The sequence below is a fragment of the Lagopus muta genome, chromosome 2 (assembly GCF_023343835.1).
Source record: "Lagopus muta isolate bLagMut1 chromosome 2, bLagMut1 primary, whole genome shotgun sequence".
NCBI classification, from domain to species: domain Eukaryota; kingdom Metazoa; phylum Chordata; class Aves; order Galliformes; family Phasianidae; genus Lagopus; species Lagopus muta.
This window is the reverse complement of record NC_064434.1, coordinates 23,864,284-23,889,199: the sequence shown is the minus strand read 5'-3', so window position 1 is coordinate 23,889,199 and position 24,916 is coordinate 23,864,284. Positions and strand designations below refer to the sequence as shown.

The window sequence follows — 24,916 nt, the reverse complement described above, 5'->3', positions numbered from 1 at the left end:
GAGATAAAAGATTCTTGAGGATCTGAGTTAACATTTTAAAGAACAAACTATTTAAAAGAATGCACATGATGTCTCTTTTTGATTTTCTGAATCTATTGATTTCAACTGAAAAATATTCTTTCTCTGTTCTTCTTGATTAAGCTGAGAGAATTTGCCAACTTTGATTTTGATATTTGGAGGAAAAAATACATGCGATGGATGAACCATAAGAAGTCTCGTGTAATGGACTTCTTCAGGAGGATCGATAAAGATCAGGATGGAAAAATAACAAGGCAGGAGTTTATTGATGGAATTCTTTCTTCAAGTAAGTTTTGAAATTAATTAAACGATGAACTTGGGAGAAGCATCTCATTAAGTCTTACTGTCTGTAAGAGTATGCACTGTGTGGTTGATTGTGTCAGAAGGTCAGATTTTCTTCTTGAAGTTACTAATTATCATTAACTTTAGCTATAATTATTTTACTTTAAATATTTCTAGATTCTAGAAACTATTTCTGTTCCTAGGAACTCTTTACCCTTGTGGATCAGACTACAAATGTCGCATTTATATTACTGGTTAATTAGTAGTTTACTAGACTATGACTATCATTTCCACAGTTCCCTAGGTATTTCAATGTTTAATCACTTTTCATTGATTATTCATAATAGTAAAACATACTTTATAAAACTTACAGATAATTTTCAAAAACAATTCATGTGATTTTGATATTTTAATTAAGGTATTTGCCATCGTGGAATAATTTCAGATGACAGAAGCTGAGGAAAAAAAAATCTGTTACTACCAAGCTGTTAAATTGCCTACTCATTTAACTCAGTTGATACCAACTTGCTACTGCTAAATACTCATTATTTCATTCTTGTTCACCATCCTGAAATTTTCTTTGACCATTTCGTAGAGAATCTCTGTATGAGTTGATAATCTGCTGTAGTGAACTTGTTCCAAAGAAGGATTTCACAACACACCATGCGTGTTTCTGAAGTGGGAAGGCCTTGCATTCCAAATTTAATTAGCATTGAAATTCTTGCTTGACCTTTCCTTGCTAACAGTTTATCTTGTTAATCTGTGATACTTTATGCGCTTTGAAGGTTAACATGTTAAAGTGCACAGTTTAATCTGTGCACTGTTTTCTCTATTCAAGACATGCCTTAGTATCACTGTCATATTCATTTTTACCTAGGTAACATTGGCGATCCTGTCTTTTTTTCAAAGTGATTCCTATACTTTTTTGAAAGTCACTGGACTTTTTTTTTTTTTTTTTTTTTTTTAAAAATGAGCATCATCACCCAGTGCCTGAAGAAACCATTCATGGCTTTGTCAATATTCATGACATTGAAAAATCAACTTTGCTTCTGTCATTCTTGTCTTACAGAATTCCCAACGAGCCGACTTGAAATGAGTGCTGTTGCAGACATTTTTGATAGAGATGGTGATGGATATATTGATTATTATGAGTTTGTAGCAGCTCTTCATCCAAACAAGGATGCTTACAAGCCTCTCACAGATGCTGACAAAATTGAAGATGAGGTACATTCTCCATTTTATGTGATAACAGCCTATTCTACTAGCATCACATTTTTCAGTTTTGTTTTCCACCTATATAATCTGAAGCAGTAATTTTAAATTTAAATTTAGCAGTAATATTAATCTATTAAAGGATAGTATTATCAGTACTAATACAGTGGCATTCATTTGCAGGTTACAAGACAAGTAGCTAAATGCAAATGTGCAAAACGGTTTCAAGTGGAACAGATTGGGGATAACAAGTACAGGGTAAGTCTCCTAAGGACCTTCTTAGTTCTTTGAGCTTAAAGATTCTTCCTGTGACGTGGTTCTGCAAGGATATAGGCTATAGTAATTTACAGGAAATTTAGAACAATTACTTATTTTCTTATTGTAAACTCATCTCACTTTTATATGTTGTTGTTTTTTAGAACATACAGACTAAAAGTATGGAAAATGCCTCTGTGTATTTTTCACTGAAAGTACAGGAACTATTTTCAGTGTATTGGGAATTTCTAAAAGCTGACTGCGTACATACATGCATGCATACAACGTCTCCTTAAGATGCAGTCTTTTTTTTCTGGATACCCAAAGTATTTAGACTGTAGCTGGTTTTCTACTAGTATGATAGAAACAATGACAAATACTTTCCTGTAGTATTGTGTTGCACTTCAAAAATCTTTGATAAAAGCAGGTTTGATCACTTATCATTTTATGGAGTGCACTTTTTCTTCTGAAGAAGTACAACAAATATGTTAGATAACTGCTGAACAATTTTCAATCACAGAGAAAAAACTCAAGTAGAGAGAGCTCTGCCACCCATAGATTCAATAGCTAGAACAATTTCAGATGCAGTGTTTGGCTAGGAGTTACTAAGTGCTTGCTGATGATTTTTAAACACCACAGAAACAGCAGTGGAAGGAAAGAAAGGCTTTGAATGTTCTTCAGTGTTCAGTCTTCGGGTAGCTAGCTACCTGTTCATCTCTGAACTAGATACTTTATTTAGAATGTCTGATGTGTTAGTTTGCATGTGTTCTAGAGCCATGTAGAGAATTTTCTGTAAACTAATCGTGTCTTTCTTCCATTTTTCATTTCTTATCAGTTCTTCCTGGGAAATCAGGTATAAACCAGTGGAATGTGTTATGAAGTTATCCTTCATTTATTTATTTATTTATTTATTCTTCCTCTAACACATAGTGGTTTAAGCTTTGCAATGGTCCATCTTACCATCCCTTCATCTTCAGCTACTTTCATTGCTGGTCAGCTGTGGTGCTTCTTTAAATGCTATGGAGCATTCCTTGTCTCAGGATGTCTTCCCTTCAACCTCCCAACCTGCTTTTCCTGACCACCTTCCTCAATAAGGAGATTACTTTTAAAGGAACCAGATAATGGTCAGCAGGAATTTATGTATTAAAAATCTTGAGTTTTTAAATTTCAAGTTTAGAATAACATTATTTTATCAGTTATCAGTTTTATAGTGGAGTGATTCAAAAGTCTATATTTTGTTTTTTAGGCTATCACACTAAAGACCAATCACAGTAACCATGAATCCAATGATGATATCATTTATTTATTGCAACTCAAGGTGAAAAATATTCTCATTTTTAATAAAACCCCTGTGCAATCAAGCAGACTGATTAAGAACCTAATTGATGGTTGGACCTAATTGATGCTGTGGACTAACAGAATGAATTATTCAATACATATTTTGGACATTGGCTAAAAAAGCTTGCTGCTTCAGCTTAGACTGTTCCTTTTTTTTGTGTGTGTGTTTTTGAAGAGCTATAAGAAGTCTGTAATGTATTGGACCTTTGTCAGCTGGCTAATCAGTAAGTCAGGTTGCAGTGGTGCTGTACAGTGCCACTAATTAGTGCTACTCCTGTGGCACATACTGATAACTGCTGCTTTAATTGTTAGATCATGGTGGCCTGGTGAGAATGGAAATAGCTTAGGCAAAAGGTAGCTGTTGTCATAAGGATCTTATACGTGTTCTTGTAGAGACAATAATACATAAAATCCATTCTGGATATTCTACTGTTAAAGGCATTAGCCACTTTAAATCTAGAGATGTTGAAAATGTGGTTGCATTTTCATTTATTGACAAAGCTTGTTGAAGTGTGGAAGAAAGCACAAAGAGCAGTGGATAATCTTACCACATGCCTCAAGCAATGTATCTAAGTAATTCTTGAAAATGTTTTCCATATATGGAACGTGCCTTGATTTGAAAAGATAATTTGAAATTGTGTTAATCCTCTTATTTGCCATCTGTACTCACAGAACTAAAAAAATACAGCTTTTTTTTTGCTTTTTTTTTGCTTTTTTTTTTTTTTTTTGAGAGCATCCAACTTCTGCTTGTGCTAAACAGCATCACAGTGAAATCACCTACAGCAAGTTGGCCAAGTGGCAGTGGTGTTATATGGCTTCTGTCAGAAGAAGACTTCTTTGTAGATTAATTTCTTGCAGTTTTCATCTCTGTGTTTTTTACCTCTGATTTTCAGTTATTGGGAACATCTCTAAATATTAAAGGAAAGTTGGTGTCTAGGCTGTTTTGATAAGGAAGTTGACTGAGTTACCATTGAGAAAGTGCCTTGAGAGGCACCTCTGTTATTCTCCAGAAGTCCCAGTGTCTGAATTAACTACAGCCTAGGCTGTAAGGACATGGTATCTGTCGCTTAGTAGAGTTGCTTGACGGAGTCTAAATGAAGAACTAAGCTGAAAAGGGGGGAAAAAGTAAAGAAAAGAAGAAAGATAGAGTCTTTAGAACCACCTGAAAATACTCCTTTGAGAAATAAGCCAGTACAAATAAACAGCATCAATTTGGATGCCATTTTAAATGTAATCTAGATTTATAAACAATTTTTTGGTATCACATTTATTGAATGAAGGATTAAAAAGCCCTTACAGATAATAATCATTTGAATGTTCTTATTTATAACAAATTCTTTTCTGCTATCAAATTAAGCAGCAAACTTTGCTTTGTTTGGTTCCTAAAAGTAATATTCCTTTAAACATATTCTCTCTCCTTGGGTTAAGAAGTACGAAACAGCCAAACTTGTAGGGAAAATATTTGTGTGTTTTACACTTAAAGCATTTCAGTCCCCTTACTGAAGCAAGTAGGTACAGCTGAACTATGGATAGCTTTCTCCCAGAATCAGAGCAGATATTGTACCAAAAATATGTAGTTGACTCCTATTGGTTTCAGTAGATGCTCTGCATGTTTGCATGTAAGAGCCCCTGGCCGGATGATCTGATGTCAAAATAAATATTTTAGTGACATTGGTAAAAAAAAAAAAAAAGAAAAAAAAAGAAAAAGAACAACAACAACAACAAAAAAACCTGATGAATTCCTCTAGTTAGTTTTCATGAGATTGAGAGCTCAACATTTTGGTTGCTTTTTCTTTGATCTAGGTTTGAACTGAGGTACTGCATGCAGATTTTGTTATACAGACATAAAGAACAAGCATATCTTAGGCCTGGACATCAACCCTAAGGAAGAACCGAACAGTAGAAGAGTTAGTGTAAAATAGGCTTTTGTACATCTCCAAATTGTGAAGAACCTCAGTGTGTAGACAGAGGAGTGACAGTTTCAAAGTGTTTGTAAAAGATAGTTATGATAGCTGAAGATGACACCTTGCTCTTTTAATGTTCTTTTCCTCTCATGTACCTAGCTACAGGGGAGCAGTGTTGATGCTATAACCTGAAAATATCCTTCTAATTAATCAACTGAATAGTGCAGCACACATTGTAAATTTAATTTCTAGCCCTTTTACTGATCATTAAAAGCAATACTGCCTTCCTTTCAGCTGATATCATTAACAACCAGATTATTGTGTAATTACGAGAGTTTGTGTAAGATTTCAACAATAAAATAATGCAAATGGGTGTTTGTTAATTTGTACGTATGCAGACTGTAACCAATTAAATGGCGTGTTACTAATTTTGCTTTCTGTTTGACATCAGACATTTCAGAATCAACCATAAAATTAAATCTGAAATTCTTTCTTACCATCTTGCCATCTCCTTTGGATTAATTCAGCAGCATCTGATTTGAAATCTTAACAGCTTTAATAATCTGCATAAATAATGAGTTTTAGCATTTACTAATTATCAAATATAAAAACAAACTTTTTAAAAATGTCTAATTTTTAAGCTATGAGCATTGAACTGTATCTGAATGACTGAGAGGCTCAGACTGTTGTTTGATTTTCTTGCAGTTTGGTGACTCTCAACAACTACGCCTTGTTCGTATCCTAAGAAGTACAGTCATGGTTCGTGTTGGAGGTGGCTGGATGGCACTTGATGAGTTCTTAGTGAAAAATGATCCTTGCAGGGGTACGTAACAAGATTGCTGAAATGGACGTGTAGATAATTGTTTGGTTACAGGCATCATTCATTGTCTTGAGATAGAAATGTATGAAATGCCAGTTCTGTAAACAGCATCTCACTTAATGTCTCATAATGATCTGTTTTTGTAAACTTTAAATCCCATAGTTAAGATCCTCTACACTTGCACTCATGTATGTACAGAATAACTGTGGTGTCTTCTGCGCAGTTTGTCCACCAGTGTTAGAACGGTGTAGTTAAGAATTGAACCTAGCCCAGCTAGAGTTTATAGCATGTAAGCTGCTTGTATGACTTGGCAGAAATAGCATAAGATATGTCCAATTAAACCTTCTTAGCAGGAGGGAAATGTTCAGGCCGTAAATCAAAAGAAGGCAATTGAATTGAAAAGAATAACAACAATAGAAAAACTTCCCTCGCCAGTGGCTGCACCCACGCTTTCAGTCTCTGCCTATGTAGCCCTGTCTCCTCATTGGCATTCTCCCCAGCATCACTTTGCAGAGCTCTGAGCCGTGTACAAAGCAAATAGAAGTTGCTGTGATCAGGAGAACTTAGTGTTCTGAGGAAGCAGGGAGTGCTCTATCACCATACACTCCAGGGCATTGTGTCAAATAGATTGTTTTATCAGTACTTGGAGACTTAGTGACATCTTAGTTTGCCTACTTCTGTGGAGGGAAGGTAGGTAGGCTCTGTCTGGCACCATTCCTGAGAGAATATTAGGAGACAGGAAGGAAGTCATTTGACAGTGTAGTTAGTGGAAGAGATGCAAGTCAAAGAATAGTAAGAATAGTAAGATTCCAAAGAATATTGTGTTCAGACTCAACTAATGTTGCATAACTAGGTCATTCTATCCTCTTAAGTAGCAGAATTAAATTCACTCCAATTTACCTCTCAGGAGTTCTCTGAAATTACAGTCAATGCTGTAATAGCATGAGTTCAAGGGAGAGACATAGTAGTGAAGAGAAAGACGTTGACTGTCCTGTAGACTTTGCTCCAGAGCCAGCTGTCTGATGCAACTTCTGCTTTGGTACTGGGGTTTCTAAACAGATCAACATAGAACCTGAGAGGGTGCACAGCTTGTTTTTGTACCACTTGCCATGCTAAGACAGGGATGCTAAAAAAGAAAAGAGGCTACCACAGAATCCTGTAAGGGCTGACAGCGTGTACCACTCTGGCCTGGAGACTTCTGTCCATAGGCTTGAAAGGTATCCATAAAACTTCAAAAGACCTATTATAACCCTCTGATGATATCTCTGAGGTTTTCAGCAGTATGAAAAATAGATCTTTTGCTTGCCGTCTTACTACATACCAAATGCTTGTCTCACACCTATTGATGGGCACACTGTTGTAATTCCTAGTTGAGTTTATGCTGAAAGTGACAGCAATGAATACCTAGTTAATATATATGATTTCCTTATTACCCTATCTTCATATAGTGAAACATTTGGAACTGTAGTCACTGTTCCTTCCTTCCCTTCTTCTTTGACAAGCCTTGTAATTTACATACCTCTATAGTACTTGCTATTATGCTTTGCCCCTTTTTCATGGGATGTACATGCACAGATGTGTAACTCAACATAGTGAAAAAGGAATACTGATCTCTATAAAATCATCCAGATGCTGAAAGGTGTTCGTTGGTACGTAATCCTGATTAGACTGAAGTCAGTGATGTAAAGTAGACTATGATCTTAGTGGTGCAGGTTCAGGCTTTTCTTTGAGCGCTTGGCTTAGCAAATCTGCATTTCTACCAAGAGCTTCTCTTACATGTAAATAAACTACATTTCAGAGAACTGTTGTCATAAACAGATTAAAATATATTTGGCGTAGTAACATAAAACTTTTAGCCTATATTACTTCTTTATGTCAGCAGATAAATACTACACGTGTATTACTTAGGACTGCAATTGAGTCTACGCAAGCACTTTTTCCTTTTGCTTAGGAGAATGTTGAGAGCTCACCTCAGAGCACTTAAAGACAGCTTTTGCTCTGAGTCCTGTCTTTTGGCTCCGAGTCCCTTGCATATGCAGCTGCTATACTTGATTTCTTCTCCTGCTAACAATTTTCTTTAATGTGACCCATGTCCTGTGTCATTTTTTCTAGTTCATCATCACGGGAGTAAAATGTTACGTTCGGAATCAAACTCTTCAATTACCACTCAGCCTACTATAGGTTGGCAAATCCCTCTCTTTGTCTTCTCCTTCTCTTCTCCTTTCTCTTCATTTCCTTCCCATTTATATATATATTTATATATATGTTTAATTTTTAATATGCCTCACCCGTCACATTTAGCTTAATGTGTTCCTAAATGGGCTGGTGCTTTATGAGCTTTTTTTTTTTTTTTTAACATGCTTGAAGACTTTCAAAAACAATTGTCATTCACACTGATACACTTAAATGCTAACATTCTTGCATCTATTCTTGCAGAACATTCTCTCATATCTGTGTGTGTGTATGTGTGTGTGAGTGCTTAGTCACCAATTACTTCATTACAGTTTGGATTTTGTGTTCATCATTGCATGTTGCCAAACTACATAATCTCATAGTTTTAAATAATAAATATATTTGCTGCTTTCCTGTAAATTTTACTTAACAATTTCTCCTGGAACATCCAAGCAAGTATTATTTATAATGAGTAGCTGTGGAATTAGCAAAACTGCTCATCAGGTTCTGTCTGTGTATTAGTAGATGATTGATTAACAGTGATTTAGCACGTTGAGCATTCCATTATCACGCTGACTTCCTTTGACAGTGGTTCATTCCTGCTGGCATAAAGTATTAGAATAAGCAAGTTCTGCACATAATTCTCCCGTGTCCAAAATAAATGCATTACACAGTAATGCATTTTATTTCTTGTAAAAATGTGTTGGAATCGGCATGGCGAAAATGACAATAAACAGCTTGGTGAGTTTCATCTCTCACTAAATGAACACCCTTCTTTGCTGCAGCTAAAGGGAGGACAAATGTGGAGCTGCGTGAGAAGTTCATCTTGGCAGATGGTGCCAGTCAGAGCATGGCAGCTTTCAGACCAAGAGGCCGTAGATCGCGACCCTCTTCACGGGGTGCTTCTCCCAACAGGTCTACTTCTCTGTCAAGTCAGGCTGCTGCCCCACCACAAGCAGTTGCTACAAGTACACCAAAGGTAAGGAAAAACATACAGAACAACATAGTGTAACGAACGGAATGTAGGTTTTTTTGTTGCTTTAACAAATTGAAACTTTCCCTAGATAACAGGAAAGAAGCATCTCAACTTTATTTCATATTCTGTGAGGATATCAGAAGTATTTTCAGTGTATTTCCCCTACTGTTTGTTTGCAACACAGGAATAGAAGATTTCCTTTAAGTTCCTAAAAGTGTTTAACGTGTTACTGATGACTTGGGAATAAACTCTGAAATAGCAAAAAACCTCTCCAATTCATATTAGAAATAAGCTCTGCCATCTCTGTTTCAGAACGTTTGTCATCAACTCTTCCTACTTGGTTTTTATTTTTACTACGAGATTTGATCTCCCTGTGTAAGCCTTTTCCATGACATTGTTTTCCATCTACTGTCCTTCATATTTTGATTTACCATTGTTTCATACAGACACCACATCATTTAACACGCAACTATGGTAAACCATGGTTGACAAACAGCAAAACGTCAACTCCTTCTAAGCCAGCAGAATCCTCAGACTATCAAGGGTCATCTGGAGAGGTACAGTAAGGATAGAGATTCTAGTCTAATCATCTTCCTTCACTAATACTTTAACTTCACTAACAACCACTAGAGTTTCAGTGCTTCAGTGCTGCAACATCCCTTACATATTAATGCGTTGACTTTATTTTAGGCCTTTGCAACTTATTCATTCATTGCCTTTTTTTTTCCCAAGACTTCTTTTTATATTCTGTTTGTTACTTTTCAAAAATTGAAAACTCAGATTAATTAATTTTCATCTCCTATGAAAAGCCACTAAATAAAGAGATAATCAATCTTTGTAAACAAGATTGTACAAAATACTCATGGTGATATAGAAATTTTCCCAACAGCTGAAAGTGTAGTCTAAGGGGGTAATGACCAGTCATTGCTCTAATAAGATAGCTATTTGATGACTTACAGGAAATGAGCTTGGGTCTTTTTTCCAGACTATGACTTAAATAAAAGCTGCCAGTATAGCAACTAAGGTTGTGCTGGTAATTGAGCTGAATGGCCAAAAATTTGAATGGGCTTAGAGCCAAAGTGTCTTCTCTAATGTCACTGCAGGCAGAGAAAAGGTTGCAGCTGGAGCAGCTGCAAACTGACTTTTTACTTGTAGGTGTTACTCTTGCCCTAGTTTGGATAGAGGGCTCAGTGTGGAGAAGCTTAAACTGCCATCCCCGTTTTTGTATCTGCTTTTCACAAGTCTGCACTTTGATGTCTATTGCTATTCATTTGATACCTTCCAGTGCTAAATTTACGTAACCTCTGTGTGGCTTTGCTCAAAGATGCATAAAGAACTTTTCACTCCCTCCTTCTTGTGCAAATGGGTGCATTTTTTGTGCACACTGCAAGCATATGTATGTATACATTACTTCAAGCACGCAATGTAAGGCTGTTGCTTTGGATGATTAGCAACAGGACAAAATAAAATCAGTTGTCTGTTTCTAATCTACTGTATTTTCATCTCTTAGCTGGTAAATAATTGTAAGATTAATTGATGGTACTTAACAGATACAAGAAATATGCATGATGTGAAAGCAAATGACATTGATTCCAAATGGGGGCACTGTATTTCTCATCTGCTGTTACAACTGTCAGTAGTTTAACTGAGTTTCTTTTATGTAAAACACCACGAATTAAGATTATAAATGAAATGATTGGGATTGAGGGTAGAGAATTTCTGAGAGATTCTGCTGCATTTTCTGCCCAAGAGCAGTTAAGTATTGTACGTGTAGACTGGCAATGGGTATAGGGCAAAAATGAAGAACAAGTTTGATCTCTTTTTCGCTTGTCCTGGTTATTCTATCCCAAGGCCTTCACCAAAGTGCAGCAGCTTTATCAGGGTGATGAAGAGATTTCCCTTTCTGTTAATCATCCCAAGCAGTTTCTGTAGAGCAGAGGTTTCTAAGGTGTGGCTAGCTGGACAATCTTAGCCTGCTGACTATTTGTACTTGGCTTTAAAGAGAGTTAATATTGTGACCATCCCTGTCAGATCAAGCAGATTGTCTGCTCTGTAGCATCAGTATGCTCTTTCTTTCAGCTGTGCCAGAAGTGGTCCTGGCTGGCGGAGGGCCAGAAGCTGCAGCCAGGCATCCCCTGCTGGGCCCCTGCTCAGGGCTTAGCTTCCAGCAGCTCCCAGCTCACTCTGTGGACTGTGGTTTTCAATACCCAATTCTACCCCACCATTGTATGGATCAAAGGCATGGAACACTGGTCCTGGGGGTCTGGGCCACTTAAAGGGCCATATTCATCAATGAAGTATTTCTTCTTTTGGGATAATTACTTAATATTTTTCTGTTTTCTAAATTAATGGGAATACTGTGGTTTTCTTCTTATTTGCATAGAACTCCTATCTGGTATGTGACATGTGTTTTGTGATTTGAGAAGTGGGGATTTCATTCTTGGGGCACTGAAAGAAATCTTCCTGTTTGGGGCTGATAATAAATCAAGGCTTGTTTTATTTCAGAAATGAGAAAGGCAGGTAAAGCTATGGAGCAGAGATGTTTCAGGCAATGTTTTGACAGCAAGGACTTTTTGAATTAGTTGTGTATTTTTCTTCTGCACTGTGGCAAAAGATTTTGAAATTAGGTAGTTATGTTTTATATATACTACCAGGTATTTATAAAATTGAAACAAATGCACTACAGCAACAATTAGAATGGTGGAAGGTCAAGCTATACAGACGTAAATCTTCAGCTGCTCCATTAACTGAAGTCATGTACCATCAACTAATCCTATGTTTTTAACTAATGGTAAGAAAGTAGCACTTTTCTTTTTATATGTGCACTGAAGTACACACAATGGCTTAGATTTTAATGTCAAGTAGCCTATTAAACTGTTTCTTGATTTACTTTTAGACTATTTAAAAACTAACTACTAAAGGAATGTTCAGAGCTTCACTTCATTAAAAATGTCCATACTGGCTCAAACCAGTATTTCAGATTCACAGTGAATGTTGCTAAGATAATCATATTCCAAAATCATATTCCAAGCTATGTAACACCTATTACTTGGCCACATCTCCAGTAGCAAAAATAGAGAATATTTGTTTGTTTGTTCTTTTTTTGATAGGGAACACCTATTCAAGGAAGTAAACTCAGACTGCCAGGATATCTATCAGGGAAGGGTTTCCACTCTGGAGAAGACAGTGGCATCCTGTCCACAGCAGCTACCAGAGTCAGAGCTCAGTTTGCAGGTGAGTTTCCTATCTTCAAAGCTTGATGTACACCTTGCTTTATTTGGCTACCTGGATACCCGTGAGTCAGCTTTGAAATGTGAGGAAGATTTGTTGGAAGAGTGGGAAGGAGTAATTGTCCTATTGTTTCCACATTATCATTGCCAAGGTTGCAAATCAGGGTAATGGTCTTTTATTCACATGGTTGAACAGCAATTATGTTATGTTCAGTGCCAGATGTGCAAATTCATGACAGAAATTCTTGGTGATGCTATCTCCAATATCTCTGCCTAAAGAATTAGGAAAGAAGCATTTGCTTAAGAATAAAGAGTTTACTTCACTTTCACATTTGAAAATAACTTCAGTATCCGAGTGATGTTCAACTGTGATGGAGCAAAGGGGTCAGTTAATCGTGACTTGTCTGTTTTCATTGCAAGAAGAGCTGCAGGGAGCAGCTGTAGATGATCTTGTTAATGGAACATCCCCTAGAGATTTTAAAAACCGTGTATAAAAAACAGAAAGTGTGAAGCTGTGCTCTTCCAGGATCTTTAGAGCAGGGTTGTCTGGGTGTTGAGAGCAGGAGATAGCTCTACTACATTTCCTGCATGTCTTGAGCTCTACGGAGCTTACCGATCAGTACTGGAAAATCCTGCTCGAACAGTCCATATCTTTTAAGTTAGAGGTGATATGGAAAAATGAGCCAGCTGAGATTTCAGCTTCAGCTTGTTATTCTTTGCACTTTCAGGGAATCAGATTTGTCGAGATCAAAAAAGATTCCATAAGTACTCGGAAAATTATGAAAACCCACATTAATGTTTTTCTGTTTAAGATTCTTTGTTGTGGTTTTTTTCTTCATGGCACATTGTCTGGACAAGCTTTCACTTTAGAAGGCTTGCGGAGAGCTCATTTACTAAGTCTGTCTTTTTGGGAGAATGTACAGTCTTCCCTTGTTTATTTGCAGCTTTCAATATTGTGGTTTTGATTTGGAAAACAAAAAGACAGTGGGGTAGAAGTATACATTTGAAAAATGGGGTTGTCATCTGCATGTCTTATTTATGTGTTCATAGAATCATAGAAGGGCCTGGACTGAAAAGAACCACAATGATCATCTAGTTTCAACCCCCTGCTATGTGCAGGGTCGCCAACCAGCAGACCAGGCTGCCCTGAGCCACATCCAGGCTGGCCTTAAATGCCTCCAGGGATGGGGCATCCACAGCCTCCTTGGGCAACCTGTTCCAGTGCATCACCACCTCTGTGTGAAAAACTTCCTCCTAAATCTAACCTAAACATCCCCTGTCTTAGTTTGAAACCATTCCTCCTTGTCTTATCACTATCAACCCATGTTGATTCATCAATCTTCAGTTCTTGGAGATGCCAGATATTTCAATGTTCCAGTTCATAGTTGAGAAAATGGTTAAGAAAGAAAGGATCTAGCTGTTCATAATCAATAGATAATACATGTCTAGTAAGTCAAGAAGAGTTGGCAGGATAATTTTCTTTAACTGGATGTGCCAATGATAAATTTCCTACGTCTCAGCATTCTATTGCATTTTCCCTTCTTTTTAGTGAAAGACAGCATTGTTTTGTGCTGTTGTGTTAGTATAAGGGCAACTTTGATTATCGTCTGGCTTATCTGGCAGAAGTCTGAAATCTACTTTGTGCTGTGAGAAATTTTGGGGATTGCCAAAGACTTAGCAAAGACTTGCACACCTTTTGCATCTGTACCTCTAATGCTGCTGGGTACCTTTTCTTTCTAGAAACCAGGAGAACTCCAAGCAGACCTGGGAGCCGAGCGGGAAGCAAGGCTGGCAGCAGGTCGAGTAGCCGCAGAGGCAGCGATGCATCTGACTTTGATATTTCAGAAATCCAGTCTGTATGCTCAGATATGTCAGAGACTGTCCCAGCTACAAGCAGACCGACACCCCGAGCAGGTTCTCGGCCAGGATCAGCCAAGCCTTCTAAAATTCCAACTCCCCAGAGAAGGCCGATAGCCAGCAAATTGGACAGGTCCTTGAAGAGATAATATGATTAGCTTCATAAAGGTTTTTTTTTCCTTTTGCGTTAAGTATTTAAGTTCGTAAGATGTAAAATATTCTGTAGAAATCGTTGTGAAATATCGCAAGAGGTGGATTTTTAATTCTGCAGATGGCCTTATTTGTGTATTTGTCTTCTTATTTTATGTGTATAATTTTTGTCAGATTTGTTTTTGTTCATGCCATATCCTGTGAGGAGGGGAAGAAGAGTTCTAATGTAAACTAACAGTTGTACACAGTAATGTGTAGAAAGTACACTAAAAAATAATTACCAAATGTACAGTGTACTGAATGTACAGTAAATCTCTGGAGCCTGAAGAAAATAGACCTATCACTATGTCATTAGTTAACAGTAAAGGATACCTCAAGATTTTTCTTTAAAAAAAGAAAAAAAAAAGAATACTAAAAAGCCAAAAGACACAATTGTGCATTTTGAGCTAATGAAACAAACACTAAAGGACGTGTGTCAAAGCTACCGAGGAATACAGACCCACAGTCACAGTACCCTTATTTATACAGCATCTCTCAGAGAACTCACACAGTTAAGCACTTGCCAGTGATATGATACTCCAATACCTTGCAGCGTTTCTGTGCCATTGCTTTCGGTGAGGCCAGACACATTCTGGATATCGGAACTATTATTCTATAAGAATATCAATATAAAGTGCATTCATGTAAATGTGAGGTTTTCTTTTGCTTGAGTGGATGGTAGCACTGTATTATTATTGAACTCATTTTGTATCAAAGCAATTTTGCTTGCAGAAGGCTCTGAAATAAACATGTCCCTTAACTTTATTTCTACAGTATTTCTTATTTCACAGGACGATCAATTTCTGCATTACATTTTAGGGCATATGTTATTTCAAATGATAATTACCATAGGAACATAGACTTTAATGTAATTTCCAATTAACGGCAATCACATTTGGGTTAGCTGCTGTGTGTGTTTAATAAAACACTAAATTGCACATATCAGATGATATGAAATTATGTATAATTATTGTGTGTTGATAATTATTTTCTCCACGTTAAACTGTGAGATATATATACACCATGTATGAAAGGCATAAAGAGTAATTCTGTTGCTCTTTTTGTCAATGAAATATTTTTGCGATTCATTCATTTGAGAGAATAATAGTTTATTTTTAATGGAAAAAGGGTGCAGCTTGAGATAGGAGTGCTGTACAACAGCTGGGTGGATGCTGTAGTAATGACAGAATCCTTAGAGATTCAAAATGCTCTTTGATAATATCAGAAAGACACACTAAAAGTTCAGCCAGCTTGACAGATCAGACAGTTTAGGTCTGACTGTTTATGTACCAAAAAATGCCATAGCTTTAAGTAGAAGAATGTTAGGAGAAGGCTGGTTTATGATGGATCTCCTAGTGTTCAGCTGATTACCTATAGACAATATGACATCTGCATTCTCTGCTAACTAGATCTCATTAGAAACAAGAGCTTTCTGAAAATACAGAGTTGAATCCCCCAGTCAGTTCATGAGAAACTGAAAAAATAATTCTGAAAAGAAGATTCAATCAATCAAAATCCTCTTGTGTCAGGATTTCCTCTGGTGTGTGCGGAGAGGCTACGAGTGTTTGTGGAAAACAGGCAGGAAATTCCACCAGGGAGCAAAAAGGAAAAGTGCAGTGGATGAGATCTTGAGTGAGAAAGCAGATGGTGGAATTAGGGGAAAGAAAAATACATAGCCTGGGGCAGGCCCTAGTGAAAGGCCATGTGGCCTCTATTGCACAGCGAGCAGCGCTGATGACACATCCTACTGCAGCAGGCCTGGAAGGAGCACACGCGTTTGCTGAATTACTCAGTAAAGTGGTCACAGCCCCAAGACTGTTGCAGTTCAAGAAGCATTTTAACCATGCTCTCAGATGTAGTATTTGAATTTTGGGTGGTTCTGTATGGATCCAGGAGCTGGACTCAATGGTCCTTATGGGTGCTTTCCAACTCAGGATATTCTGTCACTCCATGAGCTCTGGTCTTCATGGAGTAGTGTTGGTGTATGCCTGAAGCACCCTGAATTTATTCTCTGGTCTTAGCTTTACACATATTCATAACGTTTAATGAAATACACTACTTATATGTGCATATTGCTACGTTGTGACCTTACAGAAATATTAAAGCTGTGTCCAGATTCTGAGAAATCCAGTGTAGACTGAAGAACCCAGTGACTAACCTGGTTTCTGTAACTTGTTGGCTACTGCAGAGCTGTGGAGGCTGGGGCTGGCAAAATGGAGAAGCTAACTGAAGGGTTTCTGAGAATTGTTCCATTTTGGAAACCTGTCTGATAATAGATTAAAAGGGATTGAGAATTCTCCTGTTAGAAGTCCAAATTTTTCTCAAACTCTGATACCATGTATAATTACCTTAAAAAAAAAAAAAAAAAAAAAGTTTGAATGTTTTAGATTGATATAAGAATTCCCAAAATGAAGACATTTTCCAAAATGAAGAAAATAAGCATTGAACCTTCTGCATTTCTATGACACAAAAACAAGCCTTCAGAATCCAATGGGAAAGACGTATTGTGGGCTTTGCAGTGATAAGGGGCTCTGCATCCCAAGTAGACAGAGCAGTTCACTGTGCCAGAAGTGTGGCTTCTATTGCAAGTGATGATTCGTCTTGGATTAGGTACGCATGTCTTCATAGAATCATTGAGTGGCTTGGGTTGGAAGGGACCTCAAGGATCATCAAGTCCAACCCCCTGCCATGGCAGGGCTGATAACCGCTAGATCAGTATTAGATCAGGCTGCCCAGGGCTCCATCCAGCCTGGCCTTGAGCACTTCCAAGGACGGGGCATCCACAGCCTCTCTGGGCAACCTGTTCCAGCACTTCACCACTCTCTCAGTAAAGAACTTCCCCCTGACATTCTTCTAGGAAATACGCTTAATTATTAGTTTTAAACTAGGAGTAAAGAATGTAGAAATGAGGATTAGCTGACCGCTGTCCTGGTGGCCAAAGACTTACCAAGAAGAAAATGAAATTGTTGAAGTCTCAGTGAGTCATAGACGCCACCTACCAGCAGAATCTAAGGGATGTGAAACCACATTAAGAGATAAACAACTTGTTTTTATTGAACTCACTTTATAAAGAAATCTGTGCGATTCTGTTTCATTTTCCTGTAATTCAAAAACATTTTTTCTATGTTCCCAGCATAAATGAGAGGAAGGGTCTATAGAAGCCCTATAACCAAGTCCACACTGTTGTCACGTGAGTTTTTTCCTAATTGCAGCAGATGCATTTCCTTCCTTGTTATTGTTTTCCAACAGAAATTGAACACAAATTCACCCAGTCTGCTGTACGAACAACACTTTAGCATGGTCTAGATTCTCGTATCTATAAGTTCTGAGATTTTTCAGTGCAGCAAAGAAACAGTGGCAACAGGGAGGAAGTATTCAAAAGCTAGTGACTGTGAGAACCAGTTCAGTGTCTGAGGCGTATTTAGCACTAGGAAAAGCTGGTTCAGTTCTTAGCTTCCTTTTCTCTCATTTAATTTGTTATGCACTGCTGTTTTTCATGTCTTCACATGTCTCTAAGATGTTCAGAAATCTACAGATGAAACCTGCAAGTAAAAATAATGCAGGTAGAAGAGCTAGTCATGCCTTATAGTCTACAGCTTTCTCAATGTAGTTTATACTATAAACCTCTTAGTTACATGCTAATGTAATAGATGACAGTAATTGAGGCTTTGCCTGCAGCACATCGCTTTACAAAAGCGTAGAGATGAGGTTATCTGTGATCTTAAATTTAAAAAATGAATGCATTTCTTAAGCTGGTGCAAGTAGCTATGCCATACCATACTCAGCAGCAGCAGTATTTGAACCAGGAGCTGCTTCTACCAACATCTACCCTGTCAAGCAGGAAGACTGTCTGCAATCAATTGCTTGCACCAATAGCTCACGTTTATGAGAGGGACCATAGTGCTCATCTATGTTGAATATAGCACATGATGAGAGGACACACTGCTGAACACTCTCTATACTGCTCTTTAAATAACCACAAGAATGGAAAACAAGCATTTTGAGAACATCTGTTGGGTCTGCCTCATTGCAGCACAGCTGCCCTAACAGCTCCCAGGTGTTCCCAGTTCTCAGGCTGTATGTTAGCACCTGATCTCATTCCAGGTAAAGGTGTTTAGCTTGATGTTTACTCTTACTGTGGGCTAAAAGGAGGAGGGTGGCATTAGGTTGAATGAAATTTTGAAGAACAAAGGAAAGGTGCTTTCCTAATGAAAATTATCCTCTCTACTGAATTTGAATAAGCTGTTTGCAGATACAGGTGGGAGGGGTGGTTGGCTTGTTTGCTTGACTTTTTTTTCTTAGTAATAGTGTTCTTTGAAGGCACTGGGAGGTTAAATGCAGATGGATTACTGATCTGTAGGGGGGAAAAAAAGTTATCTTTGTTGAAAAGAGGAATATTGCAGAGGAAAAGCAGCTTTTCAGAAAACTGGACGAGGTACCAGTTTAAATTACGTGCAACCTGTATGAAAATGCCTCATAGCTGATCCCAGGGTGAAATTTTTTTTATGTAGATGCAAGTCCTTCTGTTAAGACTTGTTCTGAAACTTGGCTGCTGCAAATGAAGTTTTATCTGACCTGAAGCTAGAAGAGTCTTGGGGCACATACTTCCACAATTAAGTAGGTTCTTCTGAACTGAAATTGTTTAAATAGTCTGAATTGTAGCTTGTGGTGCTAAGCTGTGCTTTTGTACTTGAAGGCTGAAGGGAAGAGTGATGGAGGTGAATTGTGTAATCTAACTGGCATCCTGGATGAGTAAGTACAAGCAAGTTAATAGATGTGTTCTTAATGTTGGGATGACTGAATATGAGTAAGAACCTCAGACCATAAATCAGGCCCTGTCAACATCAACGCTGTATTTTCTTCCTCTGGGAAGAGGCAACCAGAGTGGTGATAGCTGTCTCCTGGCAGGAAGCCCTGACTTGGAGGAGGTTTTTTTTTGGTTTTTTTTTTTTTTGTTTTGTTTTTTGTTTTTTTAAGAGGTCATTATATGTTTACAGCATTTAGAAAAGTATCTAACATCTTTCTCTCTTTGTCCCCTCCCCCCCCATCACCTTTTCTTGGGGCTTGATCGTGGTATTTCGAAATCATCTTTTTATTGGCAGAATGACAGTTATCTAGGGACTTGTGGAAGTTTGTGCTGTCTGGGTTATTTTAAAAAGCAGTGAATTCATATGATAAAGCAATATTCTTGTATTTGAAAGTCTATGATCCAAGTGTAAGACGGGAAACAAGTGTGTTCAAAATGAGGAGGGAAAAAATATAAGCTGGTATGTATGTAGAGAACTCATTAGCTGGCTGGAAGAGCTTCAAACTTGAATTGGTGGAAATGTTATCAGTTAAATAAACAGAACAAAATAGCACTACCAGCAATAGGTACTATTCACCCAAGCCTTCTGCAGGAGGGTGAAGCAGCTGTGCTGCTGTTTGTAGCCTTCCTTTCAGGTAGACTTGTTCTGAGAGGATTGGAAAGTGCTGAACAGAATGCCAGCTCTTTTCTTAAAAGGCACTGGTTAGGTCTAGGAAACTGCTGATCAGTCTGGGCTTGGAAAAAGTGGTGAAAGTAATAATAAATGATGTACTAATGGAAACCTGAAGAAATATGCTGTAGAGGAATTGATTTAGTTTCTAGAGAGAAAGCATGCCTTATAAACTGCCTGGAAAGCTCCTGAAAGGATCAGTCGGCGTCCATGGACGTTGAGATAGACCACATGGCTTTCTGAAGACTTCAACAAGGTTGCTCACCACAAGCTGTTGAAGTAAGCACTTACAGGATCGGAAGTAAGGTCTTAATGAGGGTAAATAGCATGTTAAAAGCTAAGGAAAGCAGTGTTGAAGAAAGTGGTTTTAATGGTGCTAGAGGAAGAAAGAGGTCTGCAGTGGAGCCCCTGACAGATTTTAACATAAAGCTACGGGCGCTGGCTTTGAGGCTCCCGCAGCGCCTTGTTGGAAGGGTGCTCTGGAAAAAGCATCACTACACTGCTGTGATTCATCTTGCCTCCCGGGAGGTGTGCATTGCTTTCTGCTGACTGCACGGGGCCCATGGTGACTAGCTCAGCCCCAGCCAACTAGCTTTTAGTAGAGTGAATCCCTCCCCAAATTAATGGGTTTATTTCTATCCAAGTGTAAAGGGGGAGGGGGGGATTTTCAGCACCAAAGCTTTGAAATCATTGTGGCTTTTATCACTTACATACCCTTTTGGCATACTAAGTATGTTTTAGGTATATGCAAATCATGGAACATCGCATAATCCAGCACCATTCCTGGTCACATTTAGGGGAATCATGTAAGAGGGGCAGAGAATCCAGTTCTTCCATTTCTGTCAAATGCTTTGGGAACTTTTGGACAATTCTTCTATCTTTCAGCATCAAAATCAGGTATGAACCAAAATGTTCCCTGCAGCACTGCTGCCCATCTTACATGCAATCTCATTTTCTTTGGATTCTCTGATAACTTCTTTCTGAGAGCTGTTAGAGGTCTGTGTGTATCAGTGTAAGTGAACACATCTTTCATGGGACACTGGCAGGCCACGCACGTCCTTGAGACCCAAACTGCTTACACCCGTAAGTCATTGAACAGAATAGCACAGTGGTGTGTTTCTCTTCCATTTAAGTGCGTCAGAGGAAGATAATGCAACAGGATTTTCCCCAAAGACATGACATTACTTCAGTGCATTTTATTTTCTTTGTTTGCATCTTAAATAAGCTCAGTTTAGCATGGTTATTTGTAAACTGTTCTCTTTTCTAGAAGGAAGAAAAATACAAATAATTAACCAAGTGTTAAGTTCTGGGTGCAGAAAGTGTTTGCTGAACACTGTGTCTTTGAATTGTTTTCACTTGGAGATGAACCAGAAAATGGTTTGAACTTAAGGGCAAAACACACGCATTCATTTTAAGGCAGATTTAATTTATTCTGTTAAAATAAGAAGAGATGCAGTGAATTACAAATTAATTAGTCAAGTCTAATGCCTTTTTTCAGGAGAAAGGCGAAATGCTAGCAGTGAGTGCTGTTTCCACTCGTGCTGCTGCTTTTTCCTCACAGAGTACGTTTGCAAATACTTGCTCTAGTTGTTTTGAACTGCACAGCAACCCTGTCGCATTTCCTGTTAAAATGAGCAAACTGAACTTTGCAGCCTGTGTGCATCGCTCTGTAACAGCAGCCCGAGTGATGCTTTCCTTGGCCAGATGGCGACAAGGGTGTGTGAGCCACGGCTCCTGAACTCAGGCTGAACCTCACAAGCAGGATGATGCTGCTATGGGCCCTGCGTGGGCTGGCGACACAGCTGCCTCTGGCCTCGGGGCCTGGCCGTGTGTGGAGCAATGGCCTGTCGGGAGGAGATTGCTTGTTTTTGCTGCCAAGCACTGGGGAAGGTCATTGGCTTGGCTGCAGCATCGTCAAGCTGAAAAGTTGTCTGATGTGGTCGCCTATTCAGCACAGGCTTTTCTGTGTGCTTTCTTTTTTACAGTATTCTTTACCTCTTATATACTGCCTTTACCTGCTGTTTGGTAGTGGGGTCTGAGGCTGTAAATCATGAGGAAATAATCTAGCTTGTTTTCCACCTCTTTATTTAGTTATTTATTTTTTCCCAGCTAACGAGGTCTTAAGTCTTTCCAGATTTTAGGGGAGGGGATGGGTCTTAATGATGCGAAGGAATTTTAACATAACTCTCACCAATGGAAAAGCTCTTAATAAGTGGTGAAAACTTTGGCCCCTGTGTGAGCATTCAGTCCTTGGTACCCTTAAAACTTTCCACACGAGAGCTTTCCAGTCATCTGCGTATAGCTCTCCAAAAATATTGCTGTGATCTCATCCAGTAAAATAACCCTGGTCAGTGCTGGCCCAAATGCTCAGTTAGGATGTATCAGCTGCAGGGCCACAGGGCTATGGCCAGCATGCACTCTCCCGAATGAAGGAGCAATGCCATTAGGTCAACGTAGGCAGAAACTTTGTCCTCTATGTGGTAGAGAGTGATGAAATGCGTTGAGTTAGTGGCTCTGCAGGGCAGTGAGTGTGGCAGGCAGCAGCTTGTGGGCCCAATGTCATGGGGGCAAGGCTTTTGAGATAGCTAGGTGTGTTTACACCCAGCAATGAGAAGTCCTATTTTCCATATCCAGGCCATACCGGCTCTGGGAAGGTCCTGTGCATGTTGAACCTTTCCATTTCTACCACCAAGCACCTCAGGACTGACATTTTCTTTCAGTTAACTGCTGTATCATGAAGTTATGTATCATGAAGCAATCTATAGAGTAATTTATAAATCTGCAAGTGAATAGCTACTTAATTAGTTAGGAATAGTTATCAGTAACAACACAGCCTACTAGCTGCTCTTGTGTTTCCTCTTTGGCAGAAACCTGAGCAGCTTCTCTGCAACCCCAAATTTTTCTGAAAAAGTGGGGAAGTTGGGAATTTGAGAAACTTGATCTTGTTTTCTGAAGTTGCACAAGTGTAACTGTGTAACAGCATCCTTAGCTCTGAGCTTCCCAGAGGTGAAAGTAGGACAATCCAATCACCTTTAGCCCTGTGGTTTGGTGGAGATAGACGAGGATTTATGCTACTCCACAAGATATAGAATATCCCAAGTTGAAGGGTTCTCACAAGGGTTGTGGCATCCAGGTCCTGGCTTCACACAGGACTATCCAAAATTCAATCCCTGTGTTTGAGAGCATTGTGCAAATGCTCTTTGAACTCCAGCAGCTCTGGGATGTGCCCACTGCTCTGGGCAGTCTGTTCCATGTCCACTGCCCTCTGGTGCAGAACCAAGATTTTCAATCAAAATGGCAATGGTTAAGGAATCTTTTTCTTGTCTTAGATATATGATGTGCTCTATATAGGAGTGTCTTTTTATTTTATGTTACTTTATACATAACTAGTCAGTCTTTGGCCCTCATTACTATTTTTTCTGTTATTAAACCCTAGGGTGTAAAACATAGTCTCCAAATCTACATAAATAAAGGCAAATATTTTCAGCTGAGTGGAGTGATCAAATCGTGTTGAGGGAGTTTGAATCTAGGCACAGTGATGTCATTCAACTGCTGTGTTTTTTTTTTTTTTTTTTTTTAAGGAAAAAATGGAAAAGAATACGTAATTGTGCCATAATTATATGGGGTATACGTGTTGAAACCCTGAAAATATTTAGAAGCACCTGTTGGATAGGCAAAATTTTAGGCAGCTACACACCATTGATTTGGTGAGTTCTGTTTTGGGGGCTGTTGGTGGCTTTTTCAGGTTAAGTGCATCTGCGTGTATTTGCCAGACTGAGGTCATTTGCAGTCCAGCACATGGCTGTGCTTATTGTTTGGAAGGTAGAGTTAGAGATAAAATCAGTTGGATTAAAATCTGAGAGAACACATAATTTTGTTGTGATATTAGCTTATAAGGAAATATTTTTGCCATAAATTGTACCGTATAAATTTCTATTTGTAGTCCCAGATTGGAGCACCAGCTGTGTCTATCACTGGAATGATCTAGTTAACAATGCGTGTCGGAGAAAATTATAGCATAATTTATTCATATTTCTTAGAATAGCAGAAATAAGGCTGAAATCCATGTGAGTGTAGACAAAGATGTTGTCCTATTCTGTAGCCTATCCAAGGATGCAAAGAGAAAATCCTGTTGTGATGGATGATAAAGGAAAAGCATATTAAAGTGTAAGTTCCAATCCAAGTCAGAAAAAAAGCATGCAGTTCAGGTAGAAATAGCTGATAGAACCTGCCGGTCAGTTTATGAGCAGCTAGAAACGTAGCACAATGCCGTTTTCCTACTCTGAGCTTTTGGGTGTGTGGGGAATGAACTTAGGATTGATTTAGTCAAGCCTGGAGAAAGATGGCTAAAAATCAAGATCCCTTTATATTTCTTATGCCAGTGTTTAGCTGTGCTTTCTGTCAAGGCTTTTCTTTAATCTTTCAGTGGGAGACGTTGGCCAGAAGAAAACAAGGAGTCTAAGATTTATGTCGTATCTTGCAATAGCTATGCCTTGGCTCGCAACAAAGCAGAAAATGAACAGTGCTTCTTCAAGCTGATACAACATTGAGAGAGCCCTTACTCACTAAGACATTGCAGAATGGTATGAAGAAGCTAGTGTTTCAAGTTAAGTGATATCAGGGCCTTTTGTGAGCTGGTGTTTTTTGACGCAGATCTTGAAAGCACCACTAAAAAGCACTTGTGTTGGCAATCATTCTGTAGTTAAAATAAATGTCAAATTACTGGAAATCTGAAAAATATGGTACGTGGTAGTTTCCTGGCTGGTCTTGGTTTGCCTCGGAAATGCTTTGGTAATGCTGTGCTTTCAACAAATGTTAATATAACAAAGCACATTCTGTGTGCAGCGCTTCTGGTGGTGACTCTTCTCCCAAATCTCCAATGGTTAGAAAGTCTAGAACTCCTTATTGTCTCCTCTGGTGAAGTGGTTACGGCCCTTTGCCAGCACTGTTCCCCTCTTGCCAAACAGAAGGCTGTATCTGCAGCGGTGACTAGCTGAGCTGGCAAAAATAGAAATGGCATTTCTTGCTCATAAGGGGCAGTTTGACTTGGACTTGGACTTGGTGGTTCTGAGTGGAAAAAAACTGCAGTGTTTACTCCTGCTCCTTGTGCTGAGTGAAACCAAGAAGTGAAATTCAATGTGAGGATATAGGAGTCAATACATGTGAGAGCTGAAAAATCCCAGATA

General features: G+C 38.6%; 1 protein-coding gene and 1 long non-coding RNA gene across 40 annotated transcripts in view; both read left to right on the top strand.

Moving 5' to 3' along the window:
• Positions 1-15,018, top strand: part of DST (dystonin) — a 293,719-nt gene extending 278,701 nt beyond the window's left edge. For 13 of the 38 annotated variants that reach the window (XM_048936436.1, XM_048936431.1, XM_048936429.1 and 10 more), the window contains 11 exons: positions 142-304; positions 1,370-1,524; positions 1,696-1,770; positions 2,603-2,620; positions 3,014-3,085; positions 5,715-5,832; positions 7,942-8,010; positions 8,787-8,980; positions 9,424-9,534; positions 12,088-12,211; positions 13,948-15,018. In XM_048936436.1, coding sequence (XP_048792393.1) covers positions 142-304; positions 1,370-1,524; positions 1,696-1,770; positions 2,603-2,620; positions 3,014-3,085; positions 5,715-5,832; positions 7,942-8,010; positions 8,787-8,980; positions 9,424-9,534; positions 12,088-12,211; positions 13,948-14,213 — 1,365 coding nt within the window. In that variant the 3' untranslated portion in view covers positions 14,214-15,018. The remainder of the gene's footprint in view (positions 1-141; positions 305-1,369; positions 1,525-1,695; positions 1,771-2,602; positions 2,621-3,013; positions 3,086-5,714; positions 5,833-7,941; positions 8,011-8,786; positions 8,981-9,423; positions 9,535-12,087; positions 12,212-13,947) is intronic. The other 25 variants (XM_048936442.1, XM_048936448.1, XM_048936447.1 and 22 more) reach the window with 8 other exon arrangements.
• Positions 15,019-18,583: 3,565 nt separating this feature from the next.
• Positions 18,584-24,371, top strand: LOC125689267 (uncharacterized). 2 transcript variants are annotated; one of them, XR_007375153.1, is made up of 4 exons: positions 18,584-18,688; positions 18,765-18,870; positions 18,950-19,005; positions 24,157-24,371. It is a non-coding gene; the product is annotated as an uncharacterized LOC125689267 (long non-coding RNA). The 2 variants fall into 2 exon arrangements; XR_007375152.1 differs by having other exon boundaries at positions 18,584-18,870.
• The last annotated feature ends 545 nt before the right edge of the window (positions 24,372-24,916 follow it).